General features: G+C 45.7%; 1 protein-coding gene across 1 annotated transcript; it reads left to right on the top strand.

Moving 5' to 3' along the window:
- Positions 1–1454: 1454 nt before the first annotated feature.
- Positions 1455–16413, top strand: ACAD9 (acyl-CoA dehydrogenase family member 9; the record flags this gene model as incomplete). Its single annotated transcript, XM_053989697.1, is given in 20 exon segments — positions 1455–1523; positions 1526–1576; positions 1578–1739; positions 3314–3407; positions 4736–4837; positions 5006–5112; positions 5845–5945; positions 6611–6689; positions 7938–8112; positions 8709–8782; positions 9987–10062; positions 10756–10826; positions 11158–11277; positions 11914–12042; positions 12783–12862; positions 13373–13499; positions 14197–14274; positions 14761–14889; positions 15586–15658; positions 16125–16413. Coding segments are annotated over 20 exon segments (1998 nt in total), but the record flags the coding sequence as incomplete, so codon positions are not given.
- Positions 16414–20187: the final 3774 nt, after the last annotated feature.

Here is a 20187-nt window from a genome sequence, read left to right as displayed (position 1 = left end):
TTGTGGGACCTACACCTCTCCTGACCCATAGGAAGATAAAAAACTCTATTTTTATCATCTTTTACCTCTCCTGCCCAGAGCTGGGAAGTGGCACTGGTGTGGCAGTGCCACCCAGGTTCCCTCAGAGGGACATCGTGTGGCTCTGCCCCATTTAACCCCACGTGTCACGAGGCTGAAGTTTTTCCCCTTCTATCCATACCATCCATACCTGTGGATACCCTCTGGAGGCGTTGGCACATCATGACTGCACCCCAAAGATTGCAAAGTGCTGCACCCAGCTCAGCGTTCCACACCCATTGTTTCCTGGTAGGATTAGACATCACCTCGTGCTTTTCCACCCTTCAAAATGAAAAGAAGCAGGATAACCAGAGCTGAGCACATCCTTACTTTTTCTTGATCCCTCACTCTCAGCCCTTCTTGTTCCCTACTTGCAGTACAGTCGAGATGCAACCAACATCACAATTTATTTGGGTTACAAGATTAAAGGATTTTCATTTTATGAGTCATAAGGAAGCAAAATAAGTGAGTTCATTAAGCCTGTGTTCTTTTTGCAAATGCCATTTTGTCACATTCTGCACAGACCAAAACAGAGTGAAGGCAGGTGGACATGGAGATGCCTAAAATGAGAGAATAGCAGCAGCCTTTAAAGGACTTATTTTATCTGAAATAAATAGTTCAAATAAATTAATTCTACCTTTGAGCAAATGAAGCTTAGCACGCAGAAAGCCCTCCTGTGTCGGTGAGCAGTCCCAGCCACCTGCAGGTGACACAAACCTGACCGTGACCTCTCGTACAGGGGGGGAGCAGTGAGTGCTTCTCAGCCAGATTTCAGTGAGTATCAGTAATTGCACACGGGTTTGCCACCTGGGTTTTTTAAAAAGACAAAACCTGCTGCCAGAGGGATGGCAGTGAAAGCGAAGGAGGAAAGGGGATGCTCGGTGCAGGGCAGCGCTCACTGCAGGGCACAGTGAGCAGGTAAGTCTTCGACATTTATGCGTGGAAAGGGCTGCAGGAGTGCGGGGCCGCTCAGGGGAGGGCTGGAGCTGCCCACACCATCCCGCTCCAGTTCCTGACACACAAAGCAGGGGGAGTTAGGCTTGGATTTAGGAGATTTTGGGGCGATGTCCACGCGCTCGGTTTGCAGCTCAGCGTGTCCCGCAGCTCCAGGCGGGGATGCAGCGATCCCTGCCTGCGGAGCTGCTCCCCGCCGCTGCTTTCGCTACAGGAAGGCGATTCAAAGGCACCCTGGATGCACCAAGAGCTGCTTCTCGGCGGGACCGTGCGGCTCGGGCTGCCGGGCCGGGGAGGGGAGGGGAGGGCACCGCGGCCCGAGCCGGACCCGGGGCCGGGCGAGAGAAGCCGTGAGCGGCGTTACTGCCGTGCCCGCGGGCCCCGCGAGCGAAGCGCCGCCCGCTGGGGCCGTGGGGCCGTGCCCGCCCCGGGACCGGGCGGGACAAGCCGAGACGAGGCGTGTCGGCGTCCCCGCGGGCCCCGCGAGCGAAGCGCCGCCCGGTGCCGCTGTGGGGCCGTGCCCCGCCCCGGGGCCGGGCCGGGCGCTGGTCGGTGCCGTCAGCGGAGCGCCGAGCGCGGCCATGAGCGCGGCGCTGCTGCTGCTGCGGGCCCTGCGCGCCGCCCGGCCCCGGCCCCGGCCCCGCGCCGGCCCCACAGCCCGCGGCCTGCGCACGGCCGCGCCCCGCCGCGCCTTCGCCAAGGAGCTGTTCCTCGGCACCCTGCGCAAGGTGGGTCCGCGGGGATGCGGGTGGCCGTGGGGGCGGCCGGGCCCGGCCGTGCCACCGGCGGACAGCGGGGAGGGCGCGGCGGGGCTGGCGCTGAACGGGGGGCATCGCCCGCCCGGGCTCGTCAGCGGCACCGCCGGGGCCTTTTCCAGCTGCTCATCCCAGCCCGGGGCTGCGGGCGTCGGTGTGAGCCCACGGCAGGGCCCGGCCCTGGCCTGGCTGTCCCGCAGCCCCTGGGTGCAGCCCGGCCCGCTGCCTTGCAGAGCTGCCTGCCCTGGCACGGAGGGGACAAGAGGCGTCTCTGTGTGTCCCGGTGCCGGGTTAACCGAAGGGACCCTTCGCACACAAAACGCGCGATGTAGCTCAGAGTGACCCAGCCATCAGCCCAGAGTAGCGCCCAGCGCAGCCCCCTGTGCCTGCCAGCCCCTGCACACACGCGTGTCACTGTGCCCACTGTGTCTGGGCATGCCGCAAAACTTGGATCGCTTCACTCTCCGGTTGTACTTCAAGGATCGAGACTTCGTGTACATCTCTGCCTACAGTTTTGATAGGAAGGATTGAAATTCTTGTGTTGCCTTGAGATGCCACTGGACAAAGAAGTTAAAATCTGAGATAGAACGCTGTATTAAGCAGAGCTTGTTACTGCAAGGCTTAGAGTCTGTGTTTATCAGAGATTGCAGGGTGAAGTAAACTGAAAGAGGGAATAACTCAAATCCACTGAATTGAGTTAAGCACTAAATTCTCCTGCAACACAGCTTGTCAGGTAGAGTGTTACAACAGGCAACACTCAGGCTCCACTGTGTTAAGCCCCTCTTCAGATATGTTTGGGGTGTTTTTCCCTCAAATTTCAACACAGCAGCTTTCTGAAAACCTCTAGCATTTCCCAGGTCCTGAATTTTTGACGCTGAAATTATTGCTCAGAGTACCTTATTATTGCTCAGAGGACAGATCTATGTGGTCAGAGATAAATTCTTCTGTCTAAAAGGGGAAAGGCAGTAAAAATCAGAAGTGTGCTTCTCACATAGCCTTCCACTCCTTGTGTTCCTTGCTTGGATTTTTTACCAATTCAAACCTGCCAGGCCGTGCTGCTCCCAGTTCATGGCCAGAGCGCCCAGGGGATGATAAGGAGTGGTGGGGCTCACTCACCTTTGTCCTCGAGGCATTAGCAGGTGAAATGCGCTGGGTGTATGCAAGGGACAGTGTTCATGGGCTGAGCTTTGGAAACATCAGAACAGCTCGTTGTTTTTGACACAAATTAAACTCATTTTTTATCAGTCCCTAAATAGGGTAACACTGACAAAGCTCAGGGGTGATGAAGGATTTTTGCATCCTCGTAGTTCTTAAAAGATCTCTTGATTTCTCCCTCATGTTTTGTTGTTCAGGTAACACCCTCTGGTCTGGTTTTGGTGTGTAATAAAGTTGGGTTCTGGGGAGCTCTCTTTCTGTTTTGGAACATTTTACACAATTCTTAATTTTCACAGTGTTTTAGAGTCTTTGCAAGGCATGTCTCTCGTAATTTTTATTTCAACTGCATGGTTCATGTATTAAAAATTATTAAATATTTTTTCCTATTTTAGGAAGAAGTTTTTCCTTACCCAGAAATTAGCAATGAAGAACTGGCAGAAATCAACCAGTTTGTGGGACCTGTTGAAAAGTTCTTCAATGAAGAAGGTATATTATTATGGTTTTATCCATGCAAGTGATTTAATTATTACAAAACTATTTAGCTGTAGCAGTTGAATAAGTTTATTATACTTAAAACATTTAATTTAGTTTATGCATTTATTGCTGTTCACATAGTGATGCTGATTTTGTAGCATGTCCATTTATGGGTTTTTTGGAAAGTATTTGGGTGCTGATCAGAAGAATTAAATCTCCAAAACAGGAAAAAAAACAAGGATGTAAAAGAATTCTGGGATAAAGGTATAGGATTTGAAATCAACTCAGCTGAATTGTGCTTCTAACCACTTTATATATTGTGATTTTTTTTTTCCTAGTTCTAATTCCTAGACCTTTTTAAGTGTCCTACTCTGCTAAAACTGACTGTGGCAAAATGCAGCAGAGAGACTCAGAAATTGAGGAGTTATGAAAAATCAAAAGCATTTCTGTTTTTTTCAGCATTAGAGTAATAATTCTGTTTGGGAAAGGCCTTATTAGCCATCTGCATTCCAGAGAGCATTGCAGGGTGTTCCCTCCATTAGTGCTGCCGTGGATGAGCCAATTCCAGAGCAATTGCAGAATATTGGTTTGCACAGACAGCAATTTCTGGGGCAGTTAAACAGCATTGTCTCAGACTTCCCATGGACAGAGCTTTTCCAAACACTGTAGGAGTTTGGAGAAGCCAGTGATTGTCACACATCACAATTTGTGAGATCCAGGTGATTTTAACTGTAAAATTGTAATGTTGCTCACTGGCAGTAAATAAAAAATGTATTCAAATTACATTTTTTAATTCTTTGCTCTGTGGGGGAACATGATTTATGGATTAAACAGCCTGATGTTTAGAGGAGGAATAAAAGGGTCAAAGTATGGAGTCCAGAGAAAATATGATTCCTGTTTTTTTTTGCTGCCATGGTACAGAACAGCTCTCTTAATCCCCCAAGAATCTAAAAACTCCTAAGAACAAGATTTTCTAATTACCTCATTTATGTACTTTTTTTTTTTCTTGTATTCACGACCTAGACTTGGTTCAGATAGAAAATCCTGGAAATGCTTTGCTTATTTCAGTCTTGGAATCTGCTGACATGCAGAAATAGTAGAAATGTTTGAGAAAATAAAGTACATGCTGGATTTTTCTCACTTCCAAGTCTTTTTCCTGAATACGTTGTGAGGACAAGCAGGAAGGTCAGGCTGAAGCTAGAAAGAAGAAATTCTTGTGAAGCTGGGGATGAGAAGTCTCATGAGTGACCTTAGCCCTGCTGGGGGAATCCTGCAGTCTCCCAGCTGCTCTGGGCACTGAGAAACACAGTGTTAAATGAGAAAAAATTCTGTATTTGTAGTGGACTCGAAGAAAATTGATCGAGATGCAAAAATCCCACCTGAAACCTTACAAGGACTGAAGGACCTGGGTCTCTTTGGCATGCAGATTCCAGAGGAATATGGTGAGTAAATGCCACAGAAGAACAACATTTAGGGGTGCATTTTGTGCCACTTTTGTAGCTCTCCAGTTAAAGCTGTTACATTCCTGTATTTCTGTACTCGAAATGGATTTTCTGGGGGGGGAAGGGGCACGTTAAATGTAGTAAAATAAAACCTGGTGCCTCTTCCAGGTGGGCTGGGCCTGTCAAACACCATGTATGCACGTCTGGGAGAAATCATCTCCCTGGATGGCTCCATTGCAGTGACCCTGGCAGCTCATCAGGCCATTGGGCTGAAGGTAATGCTGCTGCGCTGGGGCCAGGGCTTCTGCACTGATTGCATGGAAAAGATGAAATGAAAAATGTGGGGCTGGGGGAAGCAAATCAGAATTACTGGGGAAGCATAAATCAGGTTGTTGGTGTCCCCAGCAGCCTCTGCCAGTGGTTCAGTGTGAGACAGGAAGGCTGGATAGGAAGCAGACAAGAAAGTTACTATTAGGATAATTATTCTTAGGAAAACTACTCTAAATGAGTTCAAGTTGTTGTTCTTTTTTTTAATTGACCAAACTTGTTTAAAGTAGCTAGAATAAATAGAATTGAAATAGAGTATCAGGGGGGTTCAGGTGATGAGGAAGGAAAGAATTCAGGAAAGAGCAACTTTTGCTGGCTGACTGGGGCTGCATGTTGGGGGGCTTAGAGGAGAAAACTCATCTGAGGGCAAGTGTGTCAATTTTGAACTTGAATACAACCATAGGTATTTACCTTTTAGTGGTGGATGAATGGCAGAAAGAAGCTTGAAACCACACTCAGTTTGTTATAGCAAGAGAAAATTCCTTGTGGAATTGAGCAGACAAAGCTGATGAAAAAATATTTTAACGACTGACAAATAATACAGTTTGTTGTTTATTAAACTGCCTCTCGCTATGCCATAAAACTTGCAAATGAAGCTTTCTGAACATGCTGGAGCTTGTCAGCTCCCTCTCTTTTCCCACAGGGTGATGCTGCAAAGTTTCCTGTGCTTGTTTCTGCAGGGGATCCTCATTGCTGGCACCGAGGAGCAGAAGGCCAAGTACCTGCCCCGCCTGGCCTCAGGGGAGCACATTGCTGCCTTCTGCCTCACCGAGCCTGGCAGGTGCTGCCCCACGCTCCACAGTGGGCTCACTGCCTTACCTGCATTGCTTCATTCCTTGAATCTTTTTTATTTGGCGCCCGTGGCTTCAGTATATAAATCTGTGGTTTATTTTTAGTTTTTAAAGGAGCACTCCAGAATGTACAATTACTCTTTCCCCAACTTGCTGCTTTGGCAGTGTCCATGAAATTCCCGACTCTTGTTGTTCTCATCCCAGGAATTAATTTACTTAAGTTCTTCTGTAAATTGAAAGGATGCTTTGTGCCATGTCAGAAATAATGTGCTGTGACTGTTCTGGGATGCTTTCAGTTCTTATTCAAAATATAAAAGCCTGTTTTGAAGGAGCTACCAAAACTAAAAGGAAGAATTTTGGGTGTTACTTGAGTGAGTTCAGTGTGTGTTCACATAGCTCAAAGTGTAGCTCCAAAAAGTTGCTTTTTGTGGCATTCTGCACATTCTGGTCAGGTCATAGCCCTGATAACATGGTAACGAGAAGAAATGTGCCCTCAGGTATCTAGTGAAGTTACTTCTTAGTTAAAAGCTAAAACTGATATACTGCTATTTAAGACCCTCTCTTTTTTACAGGATGGGAAGATGGAGAATATGCAGTTTTGGTTTTTTAAAGCATGTTTATTTCTTTAAACATTAGTAACTTGTTTGTTTTCTAGCGGGAGTGATGCTGCATCCATCCAGACAAGAGCAACCCTGAGCGAAGACGGGAAACACTTCCTGTTAAATGGCTCCAAGGTACCCACTCACAGACTGGGAGCAGGAAGGGGTTTTGTTACAAGTGTAGGAACTGTCCTTGTCTGTCGCTATTGGACACAAAATGAGAACATGGAAACTTGGTAAGTTCAAAAGAGAAAAAAGAGAAAGATTTATTCAAACATCTGGTATTTATAGAATTCCAAAGGTGACCGTGGATTGGAGGATGGAATTACAACCTCTCCAACCACACTGGTCAAACCAATGGTCCATCAGTTCTCTCCTCCACAAAGAAGAATGCAAAGCAATCATTATTTACATGAACAGTGTGTGAGAACTCCAGTAGAAATACGTAAACATGAGAACTTTAAAACTTTCAAAAGAACTACAAAAGAAAACTTAACACTTTTAAAAATCAGGGCAACACTTGTCCTTTGCATCAGTCTGAAACCGGGAAGTTTCCAAGCTAGAGGAGGATGACCATGTCAAAAAGATAACCCTTGTTGGTTTAGGCACAAAGGGAACAGAAAATTATTGTTCGGGAATTACTGCATTAAATTCCTGGTAAGAAAAATAGCAAACCACCCCAGGTTCCCTCTCTATCACCCACTTGTGTGTCCAGCTTCAGGGAGGGTTGGTTAGTTAGTACATCAGCCCCCTCCATAACAGCTTAGGTAAAAGGAAACCTAAGCCTGTATTTTGACATCTCTTCATTCTTCAGGCTAGATTTTAAAAGAAAACTTGATATTTAATTAGAAATAAGGCTGCTTGGAACCTTTCTGCTAAAAGAAACAGTGACAAAAGCCATTTTTGAAGAAATCAGAGATGTCCTGGGTTCAGCAGTATTGGATGCATTGCAGACTTGATGTGTAGTTGTTGATCCATTTGTGGTGTGAAGAGACCTACCCTGGGGGAGAGGCTGATCAGAGAATTTCTCATCAGAGTTAATTTTTGGGCACAGGGTTTGTCCAGTCTGCATTGCCCCTGTACGTCTCACGTGCCATCAGCAGCAGGATGTACCAGCTTTTGTGGAAATGCACTCTGGATTTTAATTTAATGCATATTGATACTACATTCTGGTTTTAAAGTTGCTCTAAATTTAGCACGTGTGGTCAGCTCTCCTCATGAATGTGCTCACACTGGGAACAAACCCTCATTAGAACTGAGGGGAAGGAGCAGCAATTTTTCAGCACTCTGTTCTTTTCCCAGCCTGTAACAAAACTCTGGGGAGCTGTGCTCACAAAATCAGCACCGTTTCATTTCTTACACATCTTTCCTCTCTCAAAACAGGTCTGGATCTCCAATGGTGGCCTGGCCAGTATTTTCACAGTGTTTGCCAGGACAGAGGTTGTGGACAAGGACGGGCAGGCGAAGGATAAAATCACTGCTTTCATCGTGGAGCGGGACTTCGGGGGCGTCACCCACGGGAAGCCTGAGGATAAATTGGGCATTCGAGGCTCCAACAGTAAGAATCACCTGAAATTGTTAGCAGAAATTGTTTTAATAGTTTCATGTTTTATTTTGGTTGGATCATCTGAATTCAGAGGCAAATCAATACCTATTCCATGTTACAATAGAAGTTTCATGTTTCTTTAGCTGGGTTTTCCTAGGAGTCCTTCCTGACGCAGGGTCTGCAATAAGAAATCCATTTTGTGGAGTTCATTTACTGTGCAGTGAAAGAAATCACTCAGGAGATTAAGTGGCCAATGGGTTTAATCTAGAAGTCCACATTCATCAGCTCTTCTAAGCTTTTTAATGATTGCAGCTTTTGACCATCTTGGTGACTGTTCAATCAGTTCCTTAGAACTAAAAATAAAGACAAAACTGTAGTTCTCTGTTTACACAGTGTATATTCATAACATTTTTAATATTTTACATCAGTAATTGATGTCAACTACAGCCTTTCCCCAAATTCTTTCACTTCTTTGGCAAATCATGTGTAATTCTGTCATAATGCATTAGGAAGACTTCATTTCTTGCTACAAATAGTGACTTGAGTTCCTGAATGTCTTTTAAATATTTCTGTGTCATATTTGATCAAGTGTTAATTCTGTGTTTCAGCCTGTGAAGTACATTTTGAAAACACCAAAGTGCCTATAGAGAATGTAATTGGAGAAGTTGGAGGGGGATTTAAGGTAAGCAGTGGAGAATAACTACTGGTGATTTTTAGAAGCCTGAAGGAGACTGTTTCCCCCTGTACTGAAGTTTCCTCGTGGGTGGTGTGAGCACTGACACACTGCAGGGTAGAGAAGGACAGAACTGGTGTCACTGGACAGTGCACAGTGTGCCATCACCTCCGATTTCTGTGTTTCTTCTCTTCTTGTTGGGCTTTTGGTTGTTTTTCGTGGTGTCCCCTCAGAAAAGGGAGTGACTTGAGCTGTCCTTCTGCCCTGAATGGGGCACATGTCCTCTGCTGGTTCCACAGCAGAGTGTGGGAAGGGAGACAGAGCAGTGAGTGTCACAGGCAGTGCTGGAGGCACGCCCAGCTCCAAGGTGCCCTGGCTGTGGGGTGCTTCTCCAGGGCTGCACTGTTGCACAAGGAAATGCTGGCAGGACCGCAGGAGAGAAAACCACAGGTGGCATTGCTGTGTAACCTTTCTCTGAGAGTGTGACCTGGGATTTGCAAAACTGCTCTTACTCCTTCTCCATTTCTTACCCTGCTGTAGCAGGCAAGTCCAGGCCTAAATGCGAAATGAAATAATTTTCCTTAATGTAGTAGGGGTTAAAGAAGATTCTCATGGTGCCTTCCTGACAAGTTAAAATGTAGGACAGAGACTTCTTTCCTAACAGGCTTTGACCTGAGTCACCCCTATTGAGAAACAACACTACAGACACCAGACTCCAAAATTTATTTTTGTACATTATTGGTCTGTATTTCATTTCTACACCTCCATTCTTGTCCCTTCTGTGGTGTGTTGCTGAAAGGGATCTGAGGCAGAGAGCAGCCATCACAGGTCAGCTGCAGGGAGAAATATTATGATTTTCTTCTTCATCTGATAAACTGGAACAGTGCTGTCCAGCTGGAATGTTGCTTACCAGCTGCAGATAAATGCATTTTTATCTACATTTTACCTTCATGTAATTAGAATAAGGATTATTTCCAAGTCACTGGATCATCTATTTCAGATATAAAATCAGATATAATGGGTGTCAGGAAAAGCCCAGTTTTGAAGCATTTTCCTTGGGAAGCTGAGAGCTGTGGTGGCTGATGTGAGGGCACTTCCCAGGACTGGCAGTGTGTCCCAGTGAGGAGTGAATTCCAGGGAACACTGAAGCAGGAAGCAGTGTCCAGTGTAGCCTAAGGAGAATGTGGCCTAAACCCCACCTGTTTCTTCACAGGTTGCCATGAATATCCTCAACAGTGGAAGATTTAGCATGGGCAGTGCATCTGCTGGAATGATTAAGAAGTTGATAGGTGGGTGAGTTGGGTGCTCTGCATGGCTGGGTGCCAGCAGAAACTGCTCTGCCTGAGGCAGATCATGCAGGACATTCAGAGTGGAAACAGGAGTCTTATCTTGCCATAAATTGCTTTGACATCTTTAAAACACTAGAATATGGTTTTGGAAAATAGCTATTAAAAGCCTGCTTGCAGAGGTTTTGAAATAAAGATTTTTTTTTTTCCTTTTCATACAGTGTAGGTTCAGTTCATAGAGTGGGAAGTTATTGCCTCTGTTGGATTTCCCTGAGGTAAAATGTTCTTCCCAAGAAAAAAACCTCTGTACTATTGCTTTTAGAAGGTGTAATCTCCCTTAGAACCTCCCACCTGAATAACTGGCTCAAAGCTGCACGCAGTAATTAGGAATAAAACTGCTTTGTGCCAATAATTAGCCAAAACAGTAAGAGAAGTCTCTCTAATCAATTAGCACTAAAACTGATTACTTCTCTAAGAGTACAAGTTCACACCTCTGGTTCAAAAGCCTTTGACAGGCTGGTCCCAGATTTGATCAACACCATCAGTGTGAGGGTGATTTTCACAAAGTGCTGCTTCTGGAACAGCCAGGGGGTTCCTGGGCATAGACTGGAGTGTCACCATCCAGGGAAGGACACCAGCAGCAGGAATGGTCTGTCACAGCCCGTCTGAGATGTGTTTGTTTTTCTTTCTTTAAAGAACTGACATCAGAGTATGCTTGCAGCAGGAAACAATTCAATAAGAAACTCAGCCAGTTTGGATTAATTCAGGTAACAAAAAATGAAATACCTAAATCTCTGTGCTAAGTGCCAGGACATAGATTGCATTGGGGGTATTCGGCTGTACTGGTTTAAAAAACTTGCTAGAAATTTGTGTGAACCTAGTGTTGACTTCTGTACACTGATCTTTTAAATGTCCGGAATCATAAATGTATAAAAGTATTTTTTATTTACGTGTTGTTTCAAAGTGGTACTTTTTATTGATTGATTAATTTGATTATGTAAAACATATAAACACTGCAGGTTTTTTAAAGTTTGACGGTTGACTGTGGAATTTTTGCGTCTGAATTTCTGTATGATTCCTCCCGTTGCTGTGTGACAGGAGAAGTTTTGTTTGATGGCTGTGAAAGCCTACGTGATGGAGAGCATGGCTTACCTGACTGCAGGGATGATGGACAGGCCAGGCTTCCCTGACTGCTCCGTGGAGGCTGCCATGGTCAAGGTAACCAGGGCTGGGAAAGGGCTCCATGTTCAGGCTGCAGAGGGCTGAGAGCTCAGGGCTGGCTGCATTTAGACAGATGAGAGAAGCACTGCAGCCAGGTGAAATTATAGATACTGTTCTGTATCCCACAAGCTCAGACTCGTGCAAAATAAAACCTGCAGGGAACAGGTTGGGAATGTCACAGCCCCTGAGCTGGGGTCTGAGGAGGCCTCATACAAGCACAGGGACACTCAGTTACACTCCAGCTGCCAGCCTGGCCAAGCTGCTGCTGTGCCAGCTTTCCACGGGAGCTGGTGGCACAACAAACCCTGTGGAATATCCAGGCTGTGGCTGCCAGGGTGTCCCTCATGGTCACTGCAGAAAACTCCTGCTCTGGGCTCCAACCAAGGAGCTGCAGTTGCTCTGCCTGTGTGGGGCTGCCCCTGTCCCTGGAATGTGCCCTTTTGGAGAGTGCCCTGTGCATTGCATCACTGAGTTTGACAAACCCCTGAGCCGCAGGGGCACTGTTCCAGGACTGGTGTAACACACAGAAAATACTCAGCAGTGTCCTGTGGATACAATCCCAGAGCAGGGCATCCTGTGTTTATTGCTGATTTATTATCTACTCACTGCTGATCAAACCCCGTTCCATGGCAGGTGTTCAGCTCTGAAGGTGCCTGGGCGTGTGTGAGTGAGGCTCTGCAGATCTTTGGAGGCCTTGGCTACATGAAGGATTATCCCTATGAGCGCTACCTCAGGGACACCAGGATCCTGCTCATCTTTGAGGCAAGTACCAGGATCCCCTTTTTACTGCAAACTGCAGTTCACACATCCTATAAAGGTGAGCAGAAACCTGAAGGTTTGATTGACCAGGACTTTGTTCCTTCAGCTGCAAAGTCCATAACAGAGTAAGACTGCAGGACTAACCTTGTTTTCTTTGGAATATCAGTAGTAGTTCCCTATAATAAAATAAGCTATGATGGCTGTTACAGACTGACCACAGTGTGAGTTACAGCAGTAACCTTTCCTCTTGTGTGCTTCTCACAAGTGAAGCAAGGGAAACTCTTAGAAGATCAACTTAGAAGTTTAATTAACTTATTGATGGGCATTTATATTAAAAGAAAGCTCGTTCTCTTTCCAAGCTGGATTGTCAGTGACCCATCGTGTGCACATCAGAGTCACTGACACTTGATTTTAACTCAGCTCATTTTAAGCAGTTCTACAACTATTTAAATGTTCTTCACTGGAACAGTGCAGAACTTTTTTCACTCAAAATGCATTTAGTCTGGTTTCTTTTTCATTGGGGTACATTTGTGTGTTTAATGATGAGGGGCTCAACTTCTGCAGCACCCAATGAAATCAGAATTAAAACTGAGTTAAAGCAAAGGGCAGCAATTTATGGGTGGGGAGAGTCATCATGTGATACTGGAACAGTGGGAAGGGCACAACAGACCTTCTTGGAAAACACTCACTATTGTAAACTCCAGTTACCCACCTGCCTCACTTTCTCTTCTGTTTTTTTCCAGGGAACCAATGAAATCCTGAGAATGTACATTGCACTGACAGGGATGCAGCATGCAGGGAAGATCTTAACTGACAAAATTAAGTATGTTCTTATTTATTGTTAACAATTTTTAATAAACTAAACAGAATCAGGTAACTCTAGATAAGAGAAGAAGCTGCAGGGAAAACCTGCAGTATTTTCTATTTATTGCCTGTAAAAGTTCAGTGTTACAGAGGCTCTTTGTCTTTTTAATGGGACGGTTCATAGATTTAGGAGTTGTAGCATTTAATCTTGGACTTTTACACAAGCTGTAATTATTTCTTTCAAGACCAGTAATGAATATTTTGTATCTGAATGAAGTTGTATTGGCACAACAGCTGCATTGTGCATATGAGTACTGGTATCTGGAATTCCTTGTGCGGGTGTCTTGGAGAGCAGCTGATGACTCTTAAGGCTCCACAGTTGTTCTCCAGACTTCACAGTAAAATGGATCAGGACTTGGTAATTCATGGACAAGCTGCAGGCATTTTGCTAAAGCATTTAGAATTCCAGCTGGTTTTGTCTGAACCTCCTGGAATTTCTTTAACAGCTGTTCTTTCCCCAACATTTCAGAGCAATCAAGAAAGGAAACATGGGAGTGGCCCTGGGGGAGTTCCTGACCAGGTTACAGGACACCCTGGGCAGGAAGGTGGATCTGGGGCTTGTAGGTGACAGTGGGGTGGTGCATCCCAGCCTCCAGGTAAGAGCTTCTCTGCTGAGCTCTCATGTTTGTTCCCTTTGCTGCTTGCCACAATTTCATCTCCTGTTTTTGCAAACCGAAATGTGTGCTCAGGGGCATTGAGATTTTCCAGGGTAAGCAGATGTTGGCACCAAGACAGGGTAAGAAATTACAGTTACTGTCCAGGTATCAAGGGAGGATGAAGGCTGCTCTAAGCCTGTGTTTATACCGAATCCAGGTTTAGATCCATTTGGATAATTTGTATAAATTGAGCCTTCACTATATTAAAGTGTCTGTAATAGCTGCCCTTCATTGTAAGGTTAGTTACAAAACAGGAGTTTTTCCTGTTTAATTGGAACAGAGTTTCAGGTAAGAATTTCTGTAAATTACACATACACATACTTGCTTAATCACTTAGGAAAAGGTTTTTATGACCAAAAATGAATGTTCTGTTAATAGCAAAATATAAGGTATTTTTTTCATGGGATGTTGTTTTAGTTACTTTTGTCAGCATAAGCCTATACTGAAAGTTACCTAAACTCCTGAAAATTTTAATGGATGTTTGAGAGAAAGAATAGTGCCTGTCTGGCTCTCAGCAGCAAGGTGGATGAATGTTAAAAAAGAGAAAATTCAGTGTCCTCTTTAAAGGGGGTGAGGGTGTGTTGCTTTTCTGTTACAAGACTACTCAAATTGTTCTATTTTGTTTTTTGTTTTATAGGAGAGTGCCAAGAAACTTGAAGAAAACATTTATTATTTTGGAACTACAGTCAGGGGCCTACTAAGTAGGTTTGGCAAGGTAACTATTTATTTTGTCTGTTGTCTTTGTTACTGAATAGTTTATCCTTGGGGCCCCACTGGAACCTGCAGGGGACTGAGTGTGGCAGGACCAGCACTTCCTTCACATGACACCTCGCACTGGGTGTGAGAAAACACAATGACATTCTGTACTCAGTGTAGTGGACAAGTTACATTGTTAGAACCAAAACCAAAACACCAGCACTCTCAGTGAATTGGTTGTTTTCTTCTCCTTGTGGAAGCACAAATCCTGCTGCTGCAGGCATTTGGCAAAGTGGTTTAAGGCACACAGCAATATTACAATTTTACAAGCAGACTGTTAAAAGGTGCAGCTTAGTTAATCCAAAACTAACTATGATAATTTCTGACTTAGGCTAGAACCTGTTTATGTGAAATAAAGCTGGACCTAAACACAAAGTATGGACTATATTTGGTTAAAGTTTTGAACTGACAAACCACAAGCTGATAATGATTTTCCCTCTCCCAGACAATAGTGGAGGAGCAGCTGGTGCTGAAGAGAGTGGCAGATGTGGTGATTAATTTGTATGCAATGACTGCAGCCATCTCCCGGGCCAGCCGCTCCATCAGCATCGGGCTCAGGAACCACGACCACGAGGTGAGTGTCCCTCAGCACCAGCAATTCCCACTCAGGCTGTGCTCCTGGGAGCAGGCAGGCTGCATCTGTGGGGAATTACAGCAAACTCTTCCATAAAAGTGCAGGAGCCTCTCAAGGGCTCTGCTTGTTGAGCTGCATACTCTCAACTTCTTTAACACATACACAGACATTTAGAACCTCATCACAACTCTGCACATTCTCTCAAATCTGTTAACACCATGCAGTTCTTCCCAAGCTATTTCCATATAATCAATAATAACAACACATAATCACAACAGTATTTGGGCAACACAGCTCAGGACAGGACAGTGCTTATTTAGTAGCTCATGTCAAGTTTCATGGTGACAGTGATGCTACCGGACAAGCAATTTGCTGCAGTTCAGTGTTCAAACAAATCCAACCTGATGAAGGTTTGGCTTTGGCCTTGAGGCTTTGCTCTTCGTGTGAGCCCTGTTCTGGATTGATTCCCACTCAGTCTTGGAGCCAGTTTTGGGTGAAGGCTCATCCCAGCCCTGACCCTTGGCAGTTGTGGGCTCAAAGGGACCACCAAGGCTGCACTGCACGTGACTGGGGTTCAGGGCTCCATTATCAAAGGACTTTGAGAAATTTAAATTGCTATATTTTTATAGTTTTCTACATGGTTTTCTTTTTGAAATTAATTCACTATTTTTTAACTCAGTTTTACTTCTTTTCCAGGTGCTTCTTACAAATATCTTCTGCACAGAAGCCTATTTCAAGAATAATTATGCCATGGCTCAATTAGAAAAATGTAAGTACTAGAAAATAATTCTTACACTCTTCTGTCTTTCAGGCTCTGATCGAAAGAAGGTGGGTTTGAAATGACCAACCAAAATGAAGAGTTTTGCTCTGCTTTTAATTCAAACAAGAGCAGAGCTGGAACCTGCTGAGGAGAGTCTCTTCACTTCATAGCTAAAGCAAACTGCCAGGGCTCTTTATTGAGGAATATAAAATATATATTTTCTGTATATATTCCTGAGAAGTAACCGATAGAAATTAGGGATTTAGACTCTTTGGGAAGTCCAGTTTTTCCCAACTTTGACTAGTTGGGCATTGGCTCTCTGAAGCTCAGTCTGTAATAATCAGTCTTTTTCAGAAGAGAATTTTTCAGTTTCTTCCTGGCACTCACACTTACATTTGCATTCAAAAACACTTCTTGAAAGAAATTCACAACAGCTCTTCATGGTACCTTAGTTGACTTTTCTGTTTCTCCATAGATGCTGATGAAAACCTGGATGATTCCATTAAAAAAGCTGCAAAGCAGATCCTGGAGAAGAGGGCATACATCTGCTCCCACCCTCTGGACAGGACCTTTTGATCCCTCCCTGACAACAGGCACTGATGGATGTAAATCAGGGAGGAATTTGCTGCAGTTCCAGTATTGGACACCTTAAAAGTATCTGTTATTTAATGTCTTTACTAAATGTATCTGTATAAAATAAAACTTCTTTCTAACCACAACTTCATAGGAAACTGATAAATTAAAACATTTTATTTAAAGCTGAAGTTGTTTTATGAGATATATATATATACATGATATATATTATACACATATAAATATATATTTCTGTTCCCCTTGGAGCTGGATAAAGACAAGTGAGGTTTGGATGGGAAGATGTTTCTTCCCAGGGAAGGGATTGCGTGGTTTCTCAGTATCTTTGCACTTCAATCAGCTGCTCATTCACTGACCAAATCTGAAAGACTTGGGGAATCCTAACAGTTCTGTTCTCTCTGGGTCAGAGAGCCCTGTGGTTCTACAGCATCACAATGTGCAGCTCCTGGTGGCTCCTGGTCACTCTCCACACGATTTCCTTGCCTTGTGCAACATCCTGGGGAGGGCGGCTGGAGCAGCCCAGCCCCCATTGGGACTCTCTCCCTCCCACAGAGGAAACCCTCCCTCAAGCCCAGGGGAAAACCATCCCCCAGCGCTTCCTGGCAAGCAGGGAGCGCTCTCCCGGGAAAGGGGAGCCAGGCTGCCGGCTCACCTGCTCCCCGTGCTTGCAGCGGAGCAGCCTGGGCAGCCCTGGCAGGCAGGGCCACGGCCAGGAGAAGCAGGAGGAAGAGGCGCAGAGCGAGGGCCATGGTGCCTCGCCCTCTGCCAGTCCCGCAGCTCTTGCTGCCACCGCTGTCCTGACACTGCTGTGCCAATGTCAGCAACTTTTGTTAAGGACTGGGCAGCTCAGGAGTGGCAGCTGTTTGCAGAAGGGAGGACCCTGTGGCAGCCCCAAGAACCTTGGCCCTTTCCTGATCCTTATCCATGCCTTTGACTAGTAGTACTTCCTGAAGATGCCACCTCCACAGTGGGGAATGGTTCCACCTGATCCAGCTGTCCCTTTTCCTTTCTCCAGAGATGGACCAAAGGGCTTTGCTGAAGGCAGCACTTCCAGGAGGAAGCAACGTCTCCGTGCCAGCCTCCAATACACGAAGGGAGGAGACGCCAGACAGTGCCACAGAAGGTGATTGTTGTGCCAGACTCAGCCAGCCTGAGCAATCCTGCCGGTGTCCCTCCGTGAGAGACACGTCCCGAAACCGGGGAGTGGCTGCACGGGGTGCCCGTGGTGGGGAAAGAGCAGAGGGGGAGAGCAAGGCTCCCGTGTGTCCTGACAAGGCCTGACTCTGTCCCCTGGGGCTGGGGGAGCTGTCCCAGGGCAGCGAGGGCCAGGGCTGGCAGGGGCTGCTCAGAGAAGGGTTTGGCCCGTGTCCCTCAAAGCAGCGACTGCCCAAGCAGCTGCGCTGGCCCCGGGCTCTCCTCCCGGCCTGCTGGGCTTTTTTGGGTGGCACAGCCTGTGCCAAGGGGCGGCAAGGTGCCTGCAGGCCCCAGCTCTGGGGGAAACAGAGAACGTCCTGGCCGTACACACCCTGCTGCCAGCTCAGCAGTGCAGCACAGCGCGGGCTCACGCTCTCCATTGCTCCCACAGACGTTATCACTGAAACAGGAATATTTGCCCCGGATCCAGTACGCCTCCCAAGAGCTGTCTGCCCCCAGGATGTGCGCTGGTCCTGCATGATAGGCACGGTGGTGACACTGTTCACTGTGCCCCTCGTGCTGACAGGCTGCTATCTTGGCATTCAGAAGCTGTACGAGAGCAGACGGTCATTGTTAATTTTTCTCCACAGTTTTCTTGTAACTCTGCTCATAGCATTGGTAGCCTGACTCGTAGTCATGCTGCACTGGAGTTGTGGCCAGTCTGTGCTTGTCCAAAGAACTTTGCTGAGGGTTCTGCTGCTGCTCAGTGCTTTCATTGGCCTCTTCATTGCTGGGCCTTGTCCTGGGGGGCCCGCTGGGGCTGCAGCCAGTGCTGGCTCCCACTGAGGCTGCCTGGCCAAGAGCAGCCCCGGGGGCACAGGGCAGAGGCAGAGCAAATTCTCAACAGTATTTGGGCCACACAGCTCAGGACAGGACAGTGCTTATTTAGTAGCTCATGTCAAGTTTCATGGTGACAGTGATGCTACCGGACAAGCAATTTGCTGCAGTTCAGTGTTCAAACAAATCCAACCTGATGAAGGTTTGGCTTTGGCCTTGAGGCTTTGCTCTTCGTGTGAGCCCTGTTCTGGATTGATTCCCACTCAGTCTTGGAGCCAGTTTTGGGTGAAGGCTCATCCCAGCCCTGACCCTTGGCAGTTCTGGGCTCAAAGGGACCACCAAGGCTGCACTGCACGTGACTGGGGTTCAGGGCTCCATTATCAAAGGGCTTTGAGAAGTTTAAATTACTGTGTTTTTACTATTTGGTTTTCTTTATGGCATTCATTCACTTTTTTTTACGCTTAGTTTAAAAAAAAAAAACAACTTCTTTTCCAGTGCTTTTCAGTTATTTGATATAGTGAATGATGGCATAATTATCCCATGGCTGAATGAGAAAATTGTAAGTACTACAAAATTAAATAATATTTACACACTCATGAAACTTATGTTGGTTTGATGTGACCAACAGAAGAGTTTTGCTCTGCTTTTAATTCAAACAAGAAGCAGAGCTGGAACCTGTTGAGAAGAGTCTCTTCACTTCATAGCTAAAGCAAACTGCCAGCGTTCTTTTTTCCAGCTCTGGGCAGGAAGATAAAAATCTCTCAGCAGAAAATACTCGAGTGATGTAACTGATATAAGTTAGGGACTTGTCTGTTTGCTCCCTAAGCCCTGAGTTCCTCAGAGCTGCAGCTCCCTGCTCTCTCTGCAGACAGAGGCTGGCTGTGGATGACAGTCACGTGTCTGGCCTGGTGCACACCAGGTGCACACACGAGCTGAGGGATCATCCCTGCACGCCCCATCCTGGAAGAACCGAGGTCACTGATGAATCTGACACGGTTTTATGGCATGGCAGCAAAAGAAGGCAAAAGAAAGGCTACAATTGGTACCATTCCAACCACTTGACATTTTGCTGTGTGTAACGGAGATAGGAACTACAAGTTTCCTATTCATGCACAATTTGCTGTCTGAGAGCACTCTGTTCTCAAAGTCACAGGGGCTTGCAGGTCTCTGTCTGAGATGACTTTAAAAACAAAAACAACCTTTATGTGCAACACCTGTGTATCAAAACTTCACAACACAAATCACGAGCTGATTTCTGCTGTTAAGTGCATGAAAAAAAAAACCAAAAAGCAAAAGCAAAACTGTGACCAAATCAAACAGGCAAACACAACAACCACCAAGAAAACAACAAAACCAACACAAACAGCCCCACAAATCCAGGAGAAGATAAAAATCAGGTGAAGGAGGCAGAGATCCAAGAGCAACAAATGGGCAGAGGAACTACAGGAAGGACAGATCATAAGAAAGGAGAGATAAGAAGTGGCTATGGCATCAAACTAGCCAGGGGATTTGAGATAGTGTTCTCACCCTTCTGAAAACAATCTGACATAAAAATGAACAGAAAATAAATGATGATGACTGTGATAATGGGAGTCTGCATGTTTAGCTTTAATATATCCATTGTGTGTGAGTTGTGTTTTCCTTGTTAAGTCACATCATCCGGCAAGGGTTTTTTTCTGTGCAAAGAAAAATACTGCAGTGGAAAAGGAGGCCGGCTGGGAAAACATTAAAAGCAAGAGCTAAGAATAAAGTATTTTTTTTTAATATGTGGTTTGGTTGGTTTGCTGGTTGTTCATGGGTTTTTTGTCTGTCTTTGAAAGCAGCCCCTCGGATGTTAATGCACACAACAAGTCCTTTGTAAAGGGCTGTCTTCGCAAAAAACCTGCCAGTTCTGTGATGCAAGACAGAAACAGCTTCCCTTGGGCTACACCCAGGATGTTATAAATAAATTCACTTTCAAAGGTGGAGTTCTTAAT

The sequence above is a fragment of the Vidua macroura genome, chromosome 13 (assembly GCF_024509145.1).
Source record: "Vidua macroura isolate BioBank_ID:100142 chromosome 13, ASM2450914v1, whole genome shotgun sequence".
NCBI lineage: Eukaryota > Metazoa > Chordata > Aves > Passeriformes > Viduidae > Vidua > Vidua macroura.
Note: the sequence above shows the minus strand (reverse complement) of the source record. Positions and strands in the feature narration are given on the sequence as shown.